General features: G+C 38.6%; 1 protein-coding gene across 1 annotated transcript in view; it reads left to right on the top strand.

Annotated features, from left to right (window-relative positions):
• The first annotated feature begins 997 nt into the window (after positions 1-997).
• cntn3a.1 (contactin 3a, tandem duplicate 1) overlaps positions 998-13,572 on the top strand; it is a 69,980-nt gene continuing 57,405 nt past the window's right edge. Inside the window, exons 1-3 of the mRNA XM_062426802.1 lie at positions 998-1,052; positions 9,253-9,385; positions 12,301-12,476. Coding sequence (XP_062282786.1) covers positions 998-1,052; positions 9,253-9,385; positions 12,301-12,476 — 364 coding nt within the window. The remainder of the gene's footprint in view (positions 1,053-9,252; positions 9,386-12,300; positions 12,477-13,572) is intronic.

The following is a 13,572-nucleotide window of genomic DNA, read 5'->3' as shown; positions in this document are numbered from 1 at the left end:
AACCTGCCATCAGTCAGTTAAATGTACCAGGGAGAGTCACTTTGAGCAAAGACAATGGCTAATTTCCTCACTTCATCCTTTCTCACTCAATAACCAGCCCATCATAAATAAACATTTATGTACTGATTTATCAGAAATGATCATAGCTATCAACATGTTTAAGTATTTAGACAAATAAATATGTCACTGTTTATCAGTGCAAGGAGGAATGCGTCTCATTATCTGTTCCATTTTTTTTCACAGGACTTTATTTGAGTCAAAGCAGGGATAAATTACGTTTTAGTCCTTGAGAAAATCAATTGTGTGCGTCTCCCGGAGGACCAAAAATGTTTTTGCGCTGGGTACAGTCAGCTCTTTATGTTAGAAATACATAATCCCTCCAGCTCAAAAGAATTCGAGGAGCCAGGACAGTGCTTTATTACATGTGTCTGACAACCAGCTTGCTTTTTGTTTTGTCTCAGCAGGTTTCAGTACAAGCAAGAAATCCCTTTATGCTTTTTTTTACAGACATGATCCCTATTATGCAGTGTTAAGCACACTTAAGCAAACTCTACAGCACAAGTGTTTTGTAAGTGCTTGGCTTGAACAAATCATTTTTGTTTTCGCAAATGACAGAGAAGCTTCTTGATAATACTAACAGATATACACTATACCTAGACTATTAGATTATCATTGTCTGCAAATGTCAGAAGTGTGTGTTTTCAAAGATTAAATGTTATGAACAACAATTTTGTTTTTTAAGGTTGTGATTGATATATATTTTTAACATTCCTCTTGTGTTTTACATCATAAAATAATTGCCTGGCACACACGGACAATTACTGTCTATGTGAAATAACACCATCTGATGAGACCAGTGACCAGAGTGTCTAATGGCTTTTCCCCCTCCATTTCTTTTCATTTGACAGAAGAACGGTGAAAGTGCTGAAAAGGACAAAGCCAGGATTCTACACACCTGTGATTGGATGTGAGCTTGTATTGACCTGAGACCATTAAAATGGAGTTGCTATGGAAACTTCTACTGCTGCTGTCATTGGTGGAGTGTCTGGCAGGTAAGTCTCTCAAACAAGCAATGGCTATGAATTGTTATTTATGGATTTTTTTTCTTGTGATGAATACTTGGCATACAGAACAGAAGGCACTTGAAAGTAAAAAAATAAAACTAAAAGGTTTTATGGTAAAGATTGCCCAAAGCCTTCTACCAATTCTAGAAATTGTAGAAGAAGTTCACGTGTTTCTTTTCATTGGCGGCTTAAGGCAGCAAATCAACATTCCTTCAGTTGTCCATAGCAGCTATCTCCTTTTTTCCCCAGCATTGAATCCAATTGGAAAAGAATAAGTAAGGTTTCTATCTCTGAAAGACAGTCCCTATCTAGCAGTTGAATGTTCATTTTAAAGAGCACCTCAATTGTTATCCTAATTGAGATTGCACTGGTAGTAGTACAGAAATCTTGTCATTGATCTTGTTTTTAATGAGAGACCTAATTTTCCTCCCTGACAAAATGTTCAGGGTCAAACGCTAGTTCTTTTCAGAATGTCAGAGTCTGAAGCTGAGAACAAGATGAATAAGGCCTTTGTCGCATGAGCACAGTATCTTGAGGAATAAGTAATCTTTCATGTTGCCTTGTTCCAAATCAGCAGCCCCTCCTCACAGCTGGGACCTAAAATAATTAGTGTGCATGCGTGTGTGTGCGCGTGACTGCGTATGTCACTGTGTGTTTGTGCATGCACACCTCTTTTCAAAAGAACAACAGTACGTCAGCACCTAATTTGCCTACATGGCAATTAGCACCACTTATCACTAAATCCAATACACATCAGTGGATGTCTAATGAGGCTTTCCTCAGGGAACCGTGACTCACTACGGGATTAAAATCTACACCACAAGTCTGGATCACATATTATGCCCTACTTAACCATTCTGTTAAATACACAGATGAATGAATGTCTTCAACATCAGTGAAATCGTAACACAAACCTGACAGAGTTTTGATCGCAGACAGGCAGAGGATAAGCTTCAAGGGGACAATTCAAGTTTCAGTCTGTGCTGCACACATGATCCCAGGCACTAAATTTACTCTTTCAATCATGAGGTGCAGAAACCGAGTTTCAAAGTTATCTATTCAAAGCAAATTAGTGCTTAACAAAGGAGCACAGGGCAAATCGTTTCTGAAAAGCATTGTGTTGCAAAGCCCTTGCCTCACTCTTGAGGCTCACGCTCACAGTTGGTAACACAGAGTAACCAAGCATTAATATTCAGTATGGGGCTACATTACATATGCTCAGCTTGCAAGACAAGTATGGCGCAATATAACGATACACCTCTAAAGCCTCTGTGTTCTGAGAAAGACATGATGAGCATTTTAGTATGCAGAAGCACACACTGGTAAGAGAAAGCACAGTGTGAGGATGTTGGATAGGTGCTTCTAGGTAGTTTATACAGACTTGGAAGTGTGTGTGTTTTTTGTTTTTGCAGTATAGGTATCGGCTGTGTGGGAGAGCAGAGGGGCCAAAGGGAAATCATTCCCATAGCAAGTTCATCGAGAGTTAACTAGCGCTCCCTCCCATTCCTCCCTGAAGGTATGAACAGCCTGAGGCAGGGGCGTGTACTGTACGTGTGTTTGTGTGAATGAATGAGTGAGTGAGAGAGAGACAGCAAGGGAGCAGAGAGGAGGCGTTTGAGGAATGGCTGGATGTGGTTTGCCCCACACTGATACTGCTAGCCATTGCACAGCCAAACCACTTCCAGTACTGCATTAACAGTCTCCATATGACTGGTGATTTTGTATACAGTCATAGCCAAGTTGGTTGAGCACGCTCACAATGGTGTTATGAAAATAATAATAATGATACTAAAGTAGTAATGTAAAATTACTTTCAGAAATATTTTTTTATTTGGAAGGTGGTATGTTTAATCAATTAAAATTACAATTACATTAAAATATATCAAATAAGGAAAATAAAACCCCCACTGTTAAGCTTGCAGTTTGCTTTTTGCCAAGAATATAAATCATTGACCCTAAAGGATTTTACAAACATCTACGTAAAAATAATTGCCAGGAGTGAAATCGTAGAAACATCTGTAGTTGGTATTGAAGGGCTAAAATTTAGCTGCACTGGAAACCAAGAGTTAAGAGTAAGGTTGTGTTGCAGCTCTAACCAACAATCAAGTGTTTTGTGCACTCAGAATAATTTGGAGTTAACATTAGAAACATCTTTCATGGTCTTGATGTTTACTTTGATAAAAAGTAAACGCAATCTCCACGACTTGTTGAAAGTGGAGTGATATGAATGGATGATTAGTGTTCAGAAATCACTCATTTCAAATTTATTGGCCAATCAGAACTAAGTATTTCACAAAGCTGTAATGAGTTTTAATTGTGCATATCTGAAGTGGCTTTGCACAGCAGTCGTGCAGTGATTAATCTTTGCACTGTAAGAAAATCAAAATATTCATGTGTGAATTCTTGTTGTTATGCTGCTTGAAACCTGTTAGCCTTAATGTGACACAGTAAGTTCAGAACACAGAAGCTCACTGTCAATAAGTAAATACAGGACCTTAATATTTTAGCACCATCACTGTTAATTTAAAGCGGGTTCATGTCGTAGTGATGTGCCAGCTTCTGTCCACCATTATAATCTCCTAGAACTACTTTTACTTCTCTCTCTGCTCTGTACCCCCATGTGTGCATCCCAGAGATGACTGGAGTTTCAAATATAGACTTACCTCATTGATTCATCAGAACATGGCAAAGCCTTTTAGGAATCCTTAAGCAAGGATTTTTATTGCATCTTTGAAGTTCTGTATGTGAAGATGTGGAATATTCCCCACTGAATATTCCTCCCATAGCTGGTTGTATTTTGCTTCACTCAGGAATGAAAAAATCATCCATTTTAAATATGTTTGCATACACAGTGTAGCTTTAATTATAGATCCATAATAATTAATCTGCACTGTGTATTATTGCTTGTAAATACAGTACGTCACTATCAATTAAACAGCAACACATTTTTGGTGCAGGATACATCCAATTGCCTAGAGCATTGCTGTGAGCTGCTTTTACTGGTACATTTTGGTTTTACTCCTGTCTCCTCCTAATGCTAAGTTTCCAGTCAGTCATTTTTAATTACCTTAATATGAACCTTTTGCCTGTACTGTCTTACATAGTAGCAAAGACAAGACAGTAATTATTGTCCTAGCAGTTTCATATGATATACATTATATTTATCAGAAATAATTATGCATTTATTATCAGCATCACAGTATCAGTTTAGTCTGACGGTGTTAAGTGCATGTATGAATGGTTTATTTCACACAGTATTAACAATATTCCTGGGTTTTTTTAAGAAATATTTAGAAATTAAAGAAATCAACTATGTGCAGTATGCTGCATTGTCAAAAAAAGAAAGAAAAAGGAATCCACCGATTGCCAAATCAGGCATTATGTAAGTCACTGTGTTCGGAAACATTACTGTACAGGTTTAAACCATGATGAATGTTCCCATTAGTGTAGCCCATAGTAGCTGGTAAGTGACAAATAACCTTCTCACCAATCTTGGGAAGGAAAAGGTAGGGATATTACCACAATTAGATGACAAATGGCAGTCTCAGAAGCAATATGTTCCTGGGTTTATGTAGACATTCAAGACAAAGAACAACAACAAAATTGCTATAATTTGCCATTCACACATGTGGAGTTGGACTTAATCAATTCTGTGTTTCCCCTGTGAAAATTGGATACCCTCAATGCAAGGGTCGGTATTGAATTTCAGATGCACTAGCTTTGATTAACTAGAGAATGGTGTGATGTGGTAGGATATTGGTTGGAAATGTTTACATTCCTCTCCTCACAGACTAGATGGGTGAAAATGTAATGAACTTAATTCACATGAGTCTGCAGTACAGTACACCTTAGCTGATAGCTAGTTAGTTTGACTCTTTGGCTTTGTCTTTTTTATGTGTTTCTAATATTTTCTTCTCAGTACATCAATACTATTGAAATTACCTAGAATGTGGCCATATCTTTGAACTTTTTTTACTTTATAATTTTCTGGTAAAATGTTATAATCTGAATTGTTCAATTGTTTACAGTTAAGTGTTTCTGTTTTTCATGGAACTTGTAAAGTAGGCTCCACAAATATTTCAAGCATCTGGACAAAATGCGATCAAACCTTGTCTCGAATCCACCCAAGCCTTCCCTCTGCTCTGGAGTAACATTTGCTGCCCCTGAATGAGAGACCTTGAAGGTGCACCTTATCTGGCTGGACAGAGGGGGAAAGATGCTTTAAAAGCCAAGATTGGCTTTTTTTTATTTGATGCATAAAACCCTGAGCTGAAACGAATGGATTTGGGACCTCACAAACGGCCGATACCTCCCCCACAGCCGACTCCCCATGTGCCTGTTTATTCATGCTGAGGTAAGCTGGAGGAATTCATTTGCTGTCAGCTAGTATTGAATTTGAGATTAGTTTTTATTTCAGCCTCCAAAACAGCTCCCTCTGCCTTCCACTTGTGCTATGATGCTGAGTCTTGTTTTGTCTGAGGAGTCTTGGAAAACGGCTGCACATATCACCATCTGGCAGCAGGTGACAGATATGAGTGGAGGCGGTCTATTTTATTTTTTTTTAAAAAGACCCTTTCATAATGACCTCCATCTCTGTCCTGCGGCATTGTGCAGTCAACTTCCTGTTAGGATTCTGGATCAGTGCACTTCTCAGATAGAGCACTTTTTCATCATTTTGCTTTCTGTGCTCAGAGCTGCTCAGTGTTGGACCTGCTATGAGAGTCTGACATTCTGGTTTTAACATGATTTCTTGACTCCGTCTCAGATCTTAAACAGGTTTTTAAAAGTCTGTCACCTACAGTTTCAGCGTTGATTTAGAATTTTAAACTTTCATTTCTTAGCCAGATGTATTTCCAGTATGGTGTGGCCAAGTCAAAAGCTATGCCACCAAAATGAAATCTTCCGGAAAAAAAAAAAAAAAAATCCTTTCATGTTCTTGATGTTCTTGGCTTGTGGATTCCAGGCTGAGCTGACTGGTGTAGCATGTAGCACCTCAATGTTTGATTACTAGGAAGTAAGGCTTAAAATTATTCCACTTTTCCATACCACCTCTTACTTATTCCTTCCTGTTAGGGCAACGAAAGACTTTCAGAGAGTTTGCATCAGTTTGAACTGATGCCCTAGGCACAGCCCCCGGAGCTGGATCCCTTCTCATTATTCTGACACTTATTCAGCATTATAATAACAGTTACCATGGTGCTGCCAAAGATCAGGTCAGTTCAGCGCTGTCATGACTGAGTATACAGGCTGCAACCAAATATCTATGTTGATTAATTTCCCATTAATGAAATATTGAATTGTGTCTGTGTGCTGCAGTCCAGTCAGGGATTGATTAAGAGTGCAATACACAGCAAGGTTATGCAAACACATTCTGACAACCATGGTTCAGTGCGTCGAGGGTGTTTGCTTGTGGTTGCAGGCGGGGTAATGCAAGTTGTTCTTTTGAGCGTACACAGTTGTATGTGCTTTAAGCATAGCAACAGTGGCGCACCAGTGAAAAGTGAGAGGTCCAACGCATTAAATAAGCACCATGAATCACTCACTGTGCTCAAAACTTTTTTCCCCACATTCTTAATCAGGAGGTCATAAAATTAAGTTGAGCATGAGGCAGTGCATTTTCTTTTCCCAGATTCCATGCATTAATTTAGTCATACAAAACTGCTGTACTTAACAACCCTCAATGATGAAGCAACTCTTAAGACAAACAACAGTTAAGATAATAGTTAACTATAATAATCTAATTTACACAAAGCTGTTGCTGCTGTAATTGCTACACATGGAAGTGAAAAAATGGTGCCAAATGTACATACAGTACATTGTTACTGATTCAAATGTGAATTAATACCCTTGAAATCTTCAACTACATCTGATCAAGTTTTGTAGCATTATCATGTTTTGATGTTATTTTTTGGTAAACTATGGCATGCATAATTCATTCATTGTATACTATTTAACAGAAATATAAAATTGCTAAATTGCAGCACATGTAAGATTACCTTTAGGTTGATGTTTTATTTAGGTGGGATACTGATACAAAGATACTGTTCTGTGGGTGGAAAAATTATTTAAAAAATAATTTAATAAACATAGTGCCAGTCAAAAAATTGGACAGGTTTGTCCTGTACTGTATAAACTACTGAATTATTTTTAATCTTTCTCACTTCCTATTGCTTTGAGTCAAAGTGTTAATTAATAACTTAAGTTCTGGATTACATTTGTGGGCTGCTGAAAAGCTTCATTTGAAGCATTTTTCAAAACGATGCTGAATGTAAATGTTGGTAACTTAATAACTGAAACCATTTATCAATTTAATAAAGCATGGTGATTCATGTTTACAGTCTGTGCTATCATCCTTGAAAGTTTGTGTACAAGCATGACAATTTGTGTTTGAATATAGACTGTACAAGAGGTGTCTACTGGTAATCAATCATCTCTCAACGTTGTTTCAAGGGACACGCTTCATCTAACAAAGATTATAATTAGGCAGCCTTTTATTCTGTGTAACTCTCTGAGAGGTTTATCCTTGTGGAGAGAAACAATCAGTGTACAAGGTCCCTTGTCAAACATCTCCACCCTTTCAGAGAGTTATTTTGAGTCTTGAGGATAAACCCGTACTCTCAGGTCTCCAGAGACTTGAAAAAGATACCTGCCTCTCATACAAATGAGTTATCCTACCTACAGATTCTTCCCACTTCTATGCCATTACAGAAATGCAAATGCTTTCTGACAAATCCAAATGAATTCCCCTTCCATCGCAGAGAGAAATGTTTATTCCAATGAAGTTTTGACTACCCCTTGGGTCACTCTTTTGCTACAATATAACTGTGGGTCTTGCCTGCATAAAATGCGTTCACTATTGTACCTTTGTAATTAACTTGAAAGGGAATGTCAAACTCGACATGACGCATCTATTGTACTTATTGTACTGATCTTATGTGCTGTGCTGTATATATTGTATATTTAAGGGTATGTTTTCCTTTCAGAACACCATATGATGAGTAATAATAATAATAATAATAATCAGTGTACACAGTGCATATTTGCAAAAGTAAAAGTGTAATTCAGAGATATTTGCAAGCGGCACTGGATATTTGTTATATCATGGAAAGCTTGCATTAAAAGTTAAAATGGGTAGTTTGGATGATATTGGGGAAAAGCAATTACTCTTCCACTTCCTCAGAACAAACAAAAAAAATCTTTAGGAAGAGCAAAAGACTTAGCTTTGATTTTGTATTTCAGGAAAGAAAACAATTCCCCTCTCAAGTTATTTTGCTCAACTTGGAAATTATAGACTTTATTTCTTTGTCTGAGTTGTTAAAGAGCACCATTTTGATGGCTTGAAAGAGAGGAGCTGATTTAAAATGAAACTATATTACACATAGTATTTGTTGTGGCATGTTCTTTCAGATGTCTTATTGGATGACATTCCCTTGGAAGGTGGTGATTTGAAGGATTTAAATGAAATTGTGCTGAAGCATGGTGGCAGCTCAATGTGCCTTTGAGAAGCCTGTACATTCAAATGCAACACTAAAAAAAGCTCTGCTAATTCAGTATGGAACACATTTCATTCCCTATAAATTCTTCACAATAAAAGTCTGCCATCATTTAGTAACCTTTTACTAACGTTTTTACTATGAAGCTGCAAAAGCAGGAAAGGTTGGGTTTTCTTCGGCGGTAGCTTATAGCTATGATACTTGCTGCCCCTCACTAGGCTTCTTGAAGCTGGCCAATCAGAACAGAGAGGGCTCTAAAAAAAGACACAGGAGCTACAACTGCCTGGACTGAGGGGCTGAATTAAGGGCCATTGCAAGACAAATAAGGAGTTTTTTGAAAAGCTAGTCTATTGGAGTCCCAGAACAAAAATATAGAGCTGGAAATGAGCATAATATATCTCCTTTAAAGTTTTATGAAGGTTAGCAGCTGATTATGCAGTACCTCAGGGATCTAGCAACTTTTATGACTGATATGAAAAATGCTCATACTCTGCTCACAGGGCTGATGGATCTATACTGAATAGAGATTTTACTGTATAACGATTCATCCTTTTCTTGTTTAGCACTGTTTCCTCTTGCTTCTGTCCTCTGTAAGCCTTCGATATCTGCTTGCTTGCAGAATTTTTTTTTAGAAAAGTGTTTTCAGGCTCACCAGGACATCAAAGCTGATCTACTTTTGTTGGTTCTCCACCCAGGAAGTGGAATTCTTCTGAGGCCTGTGTTCACCAAACAACCTGGCAGTGTGGTGTTTCCCCTTCAACCTGGCGAGAATCGCAGAGAGGTGGTGTTCAGCTGTGAGGCCCAGGGACACCCATCGCCCTTCTACAGGTAACATTTTTTCATGTACACAGTTGGGTTTTTCTTACACAGAACCTTTGGGCAATATCCCAGAGCTTCAACATTTGCATAAAAACACCCAAGAGAGAATGGAATTATTGCCTTGGGAAAACTGGAGATTGGTGGACCTTACGGCTCACTGCTGATCACTGCCTGCAGCAGTTAGCTTCACTGTCAGTCATGGTTAATTTGAGAATGATGAATTAATTGGCCTCAGTTGTTGGTCTATTGTACATTTGCATTGGAGGCTGGACATTGATCTGCTGTAGAATTCACTTTGAGAGCTTCCTGTCATCAGTATCACTGACCATTTAACAGATCAAGTGACCCAAGAGAATTAGCACCAAAACCCGTCTGCTATCATGACAGAGATCGAGCGATGAGGAAAAACACCAATGGAGTATGTTTCAGATAAAAGAAATTGAAGTGGCAGAATATTTCCTTCCATATCTGCTTTAGACCTTTAGAGTTTTATGTAAAGCACTACTGTCAAAGGCTACACAGACATTGCCAAGGGGCATCTCACTGGAGGTTATCACTACATGATAAGTATGATTTAAATAACTTGTTGGACTGTACACTGGCCCTGTGTGGTTGAGTGATCCCCCAGCGATTGTGTTAGAAACAAATTGATGCCCAGTTCCTCTGCTGCTAAAATGATGACAAATGAAAACAAATGACAAACGATGATTTGCTTTAAAGTGCATCAAGCGCATAAACTATTAATTCATAATCTATCAAATGGGGCCACATTGCTGTTGTACTCCCGTCAGTATAATTAAATGCAAATTGCAAAGCCAAGCATTTAATGTGTAATAGGTTGAAACGATCCCTCATAACATCAGCATATGCGGCTGTTAATGTAGCTTGAAGATCCTTGGTGTTATGCCTAATGGGCACAAATTGAAATGAATGTACAAGATCTTATCACTTGGATCTGCTGGAATACTTATTAAGCAATCAGTTGCTATTTCACTGTCTGAATAGTCCTACTTTTGAAATGAAAACCAATTTATGAGTTCAGATCTGCAAGTTTTTTTGCCCTTCTGAGTTCAAGTCCTGAGAGCGTGCCCGGACGCATATCAAATCAAATTTAGCTTTAATTAGCTCTTTAATTACAGCAAGTGCCACCAACTGTGGCAGCTGATATACCACATCAAGAAGTGATTTTCAGATTGATCACAAGCTGTTATGATATCATACTTTCATCCCTTTTAATGGTGGGACTGACATATTGCTACAATGTTAGTTCAACCAGCATACATCATAGGGCTGTCATCAGCTTCGCATTTTTGTTTTTGTTTTTTTTGTTTTGTTTGTTTGTTTTACCAAAGGTCATGTGTGCCAGCTTTGGAAATTGGTTTTGAAAGGGGTTTGGGTCCTTGTGAGGTTCAGCAGCAGGACACCATATGCTGAGTGGCTCTTCACCGCTGCAAATTTAGGCAGGTCTATTTCAGGGGAGCCAAGGACAAATTAATTTGTCTAAGGCTATCCAACGACCGCTGCCACATAGAGCCGCTACTTTGAGTTGTCACCATGGCCCCTTGATTTGTCTCATCTGGAGCTCTTGGACCAGTTCCAGCTGCAACACCAAATCACTAAATCAATCTAATCAGCCAATCTGGCGTTGAGCAGCGCTCTGCTGCGTAGTATGTCCTCCCATTCCCCAGCTATTTCAGCCCTTCCTCCTACTTTCTTGGTTTAAATCATTTCCACTGAAAAGGGAGGGGAAAAAAATCAGAAATAGAAACTTCTTGCTTCCTTTTTTTCAGAGAGCTGTGAAAATCGAATCAAGGCTGAGGAGCTAATTGTGCCTTATTTCTATGACGTAAAGCAGTTTCGTGAGAGTCTCCTTTTCCAAGTGTCACTTTTGTTGTTAGTCTGTTTATTCTCTTCTTTTTTTCTCCTTTTGCTTCCCTTTGAATGTGATTTGGTTTGAGAATGAAAGTGCCATTTCCACACTAAATTGCCTGAGTATAATGCAGACAACTTCAAGAACCTATTGAATTGATAAATTGTATCTGAATAAATTTAGAAAGTTTCTGCAAAACAAAGTGGAGTTTAATCCTTTCTTTGTTGTAAACTCTTCTCACATTCACAGAAAATAGAAACAGAGCCTTGTGCTCTGCACAGCCATTTAGGAGGTTATGGTCACATGTTGCATTTAGTTGAACTTGTATTATCGACTCAGCAGGTTTTCTAAGACCATAAGCCTTAATTACACAAAGTGAACAACATTGAGTCTCCCAAATCAAGATTTACCACCTAGCCACTTGTACAGTTAGAAGTTGATTGCTGGAAATTGAATCTGGCTCTCTCTGTAATACAAACACACAAACACAAACACACTCACACTCACACACACACACACACACACACACACACACACACACACACACACACACACACACACACACACACACACACACACACACACAGCCTTCTCGTCTGATAATCACTATGATTGGAGAGGAAGATTTCGATTCACACTGAAAGGGCCTCCATCCCTCCCTCATAGGGCTATGGTTGATGGACAGAGGAATGTCAGAGGAATTCTGAGCATTTGATTTGTGAGTGAGACTTTGGTTTGTTGTGAGTAAAAGTTTGAATAGAAATTAATAATCTTTTGTAATGACTGTTTCTGATTGCCTCTCATGTCATTTAAATTAATTTTGGTTTTGCTGCAGCACACATCAGACTGTGTTATTTCTGATTATATTTGCTTTATCCACAATAAGCACTGTTTGGTCACAGTTAAGAATACTGGGTAGTCTTTTCACAACATTAATTGGACAATTTTTCACAAGTGATTATCAGACAACAGGCACACTGAAATGTCAAAATCCAGGAGACCAAAACTTTCTGTATGTGTAATTTTATTGTGTGTCATGTGCTTGCATTCACAGGTGGAAGTTAAATGACTCTTACATCCTGCCCAGACCCGGGTCACGCTATTCTCTCATGGGAGGAAACTTACACATCAGCCGTCTGAATAAAGAGGAGGATGTTGGCATCTATCAGTGCCTGGCAGCAAACTCTTTTGGCACCATTGTCAGCAGAGAGGCTAGTCTGCACATTGCATGTAAGTTCATATTCTAGGCAATGTATACTGTGCATCTTTTTCAGAATAATTCCATTTTTATTGTTTATAAGCATTTCCAGCAAGAAGAAGCAAGAAGTCTCTTTCTTGTATTGTCTTGAACAACATCTGTGGTCTTTTCAGTTTTTGTTATTTCACTTCAGTTGAGTTTAATTCACCTCAATTCAACTTCAGTTATTTTGAGTTCAGTTCTGTCTTTGTTTGTCTTAGAAAGTAAAAGTTTCATTAATCGTTAGACAATGTGGATTCTCTAGAAATTGTTTCTCATCTTACAAAAAAAACAACCAGTGACAAGAGAATCTTAGGCTTATACTGTTAGGTTATTAATGGAAAAGACAAATGAACTGGTCATGTGTATATCATGGTGTATATTCATCTTTTAGCCCTGTTTGGAGCTCCAGTGTTATGCTGTTTACTCTGATTGGTGGTTCTCAACTTCTCATACCTCTGTGAAGAAGACTGTGATTGTGTGGCGGGCCTTGACAGACCCTGTATAGTTGATGCTTTATGGCATACATCCATCACATTTTATAAGACCAGAGTCTAAGGCATCACTGATGGCAAGGTGAACTTGAGGCCTCCACTGTTGATGGGCAGCCCATATCAAATGACAGCCCTGATATCTGTCAACAGATGGTGCAGCTAGATTGAATTCTGATGTCTGTTTTTCTGCTATAGCAGATGCAGAGATGATCCTTGGCAGGGAGAGCATAAGAGGTATCCATCTCTGCACTATTTGGTGCTTCTTTGTCACAAAGCAGCATTAAATCTTCAGCATATAGTGCAAACTGGTGTCCTAAGTTGCCAGCAGGCTGTTGATCATATTCACATTTCCTATCAATTTTCGAGGCCTGACCTGAACTGTATGTCATCGTGATTGGTCTCATCCTTTGCTGGGGCCTGACCTGGCACCCACTGCTTTTATCAGCGCATGAGGACAAGCATCAGTGTTGATGTGTGATACGTCTTATTTATTGCTCTTGGTTTAACTTAATTAAGTGTGCTGTGTGATTGAGCGGGTCTCAGTTCAAGGGAATAATTCATGGAGGAGAAGCCTGTTATGAGAGTCAGGATCATG

The sequence above is a fragment of the Scomber scombrus genome, chromosome 10 (assembly GCF_963691925.1).
Source record: "Scomber scombrus chromosome 10, fScoSco1.1, whole genome shotgun sequence".
Lineage (NCBI taxonomy): Eukaryota > Metazoa > Chordata > Actinopteri > Scombriformes > Scombridae > Scomber > Scomber scombrus.
Note: the sequence above shows the minus strand (reverse complement) of the source record. Positions and strands in the feature narration are given on the sequence as shown.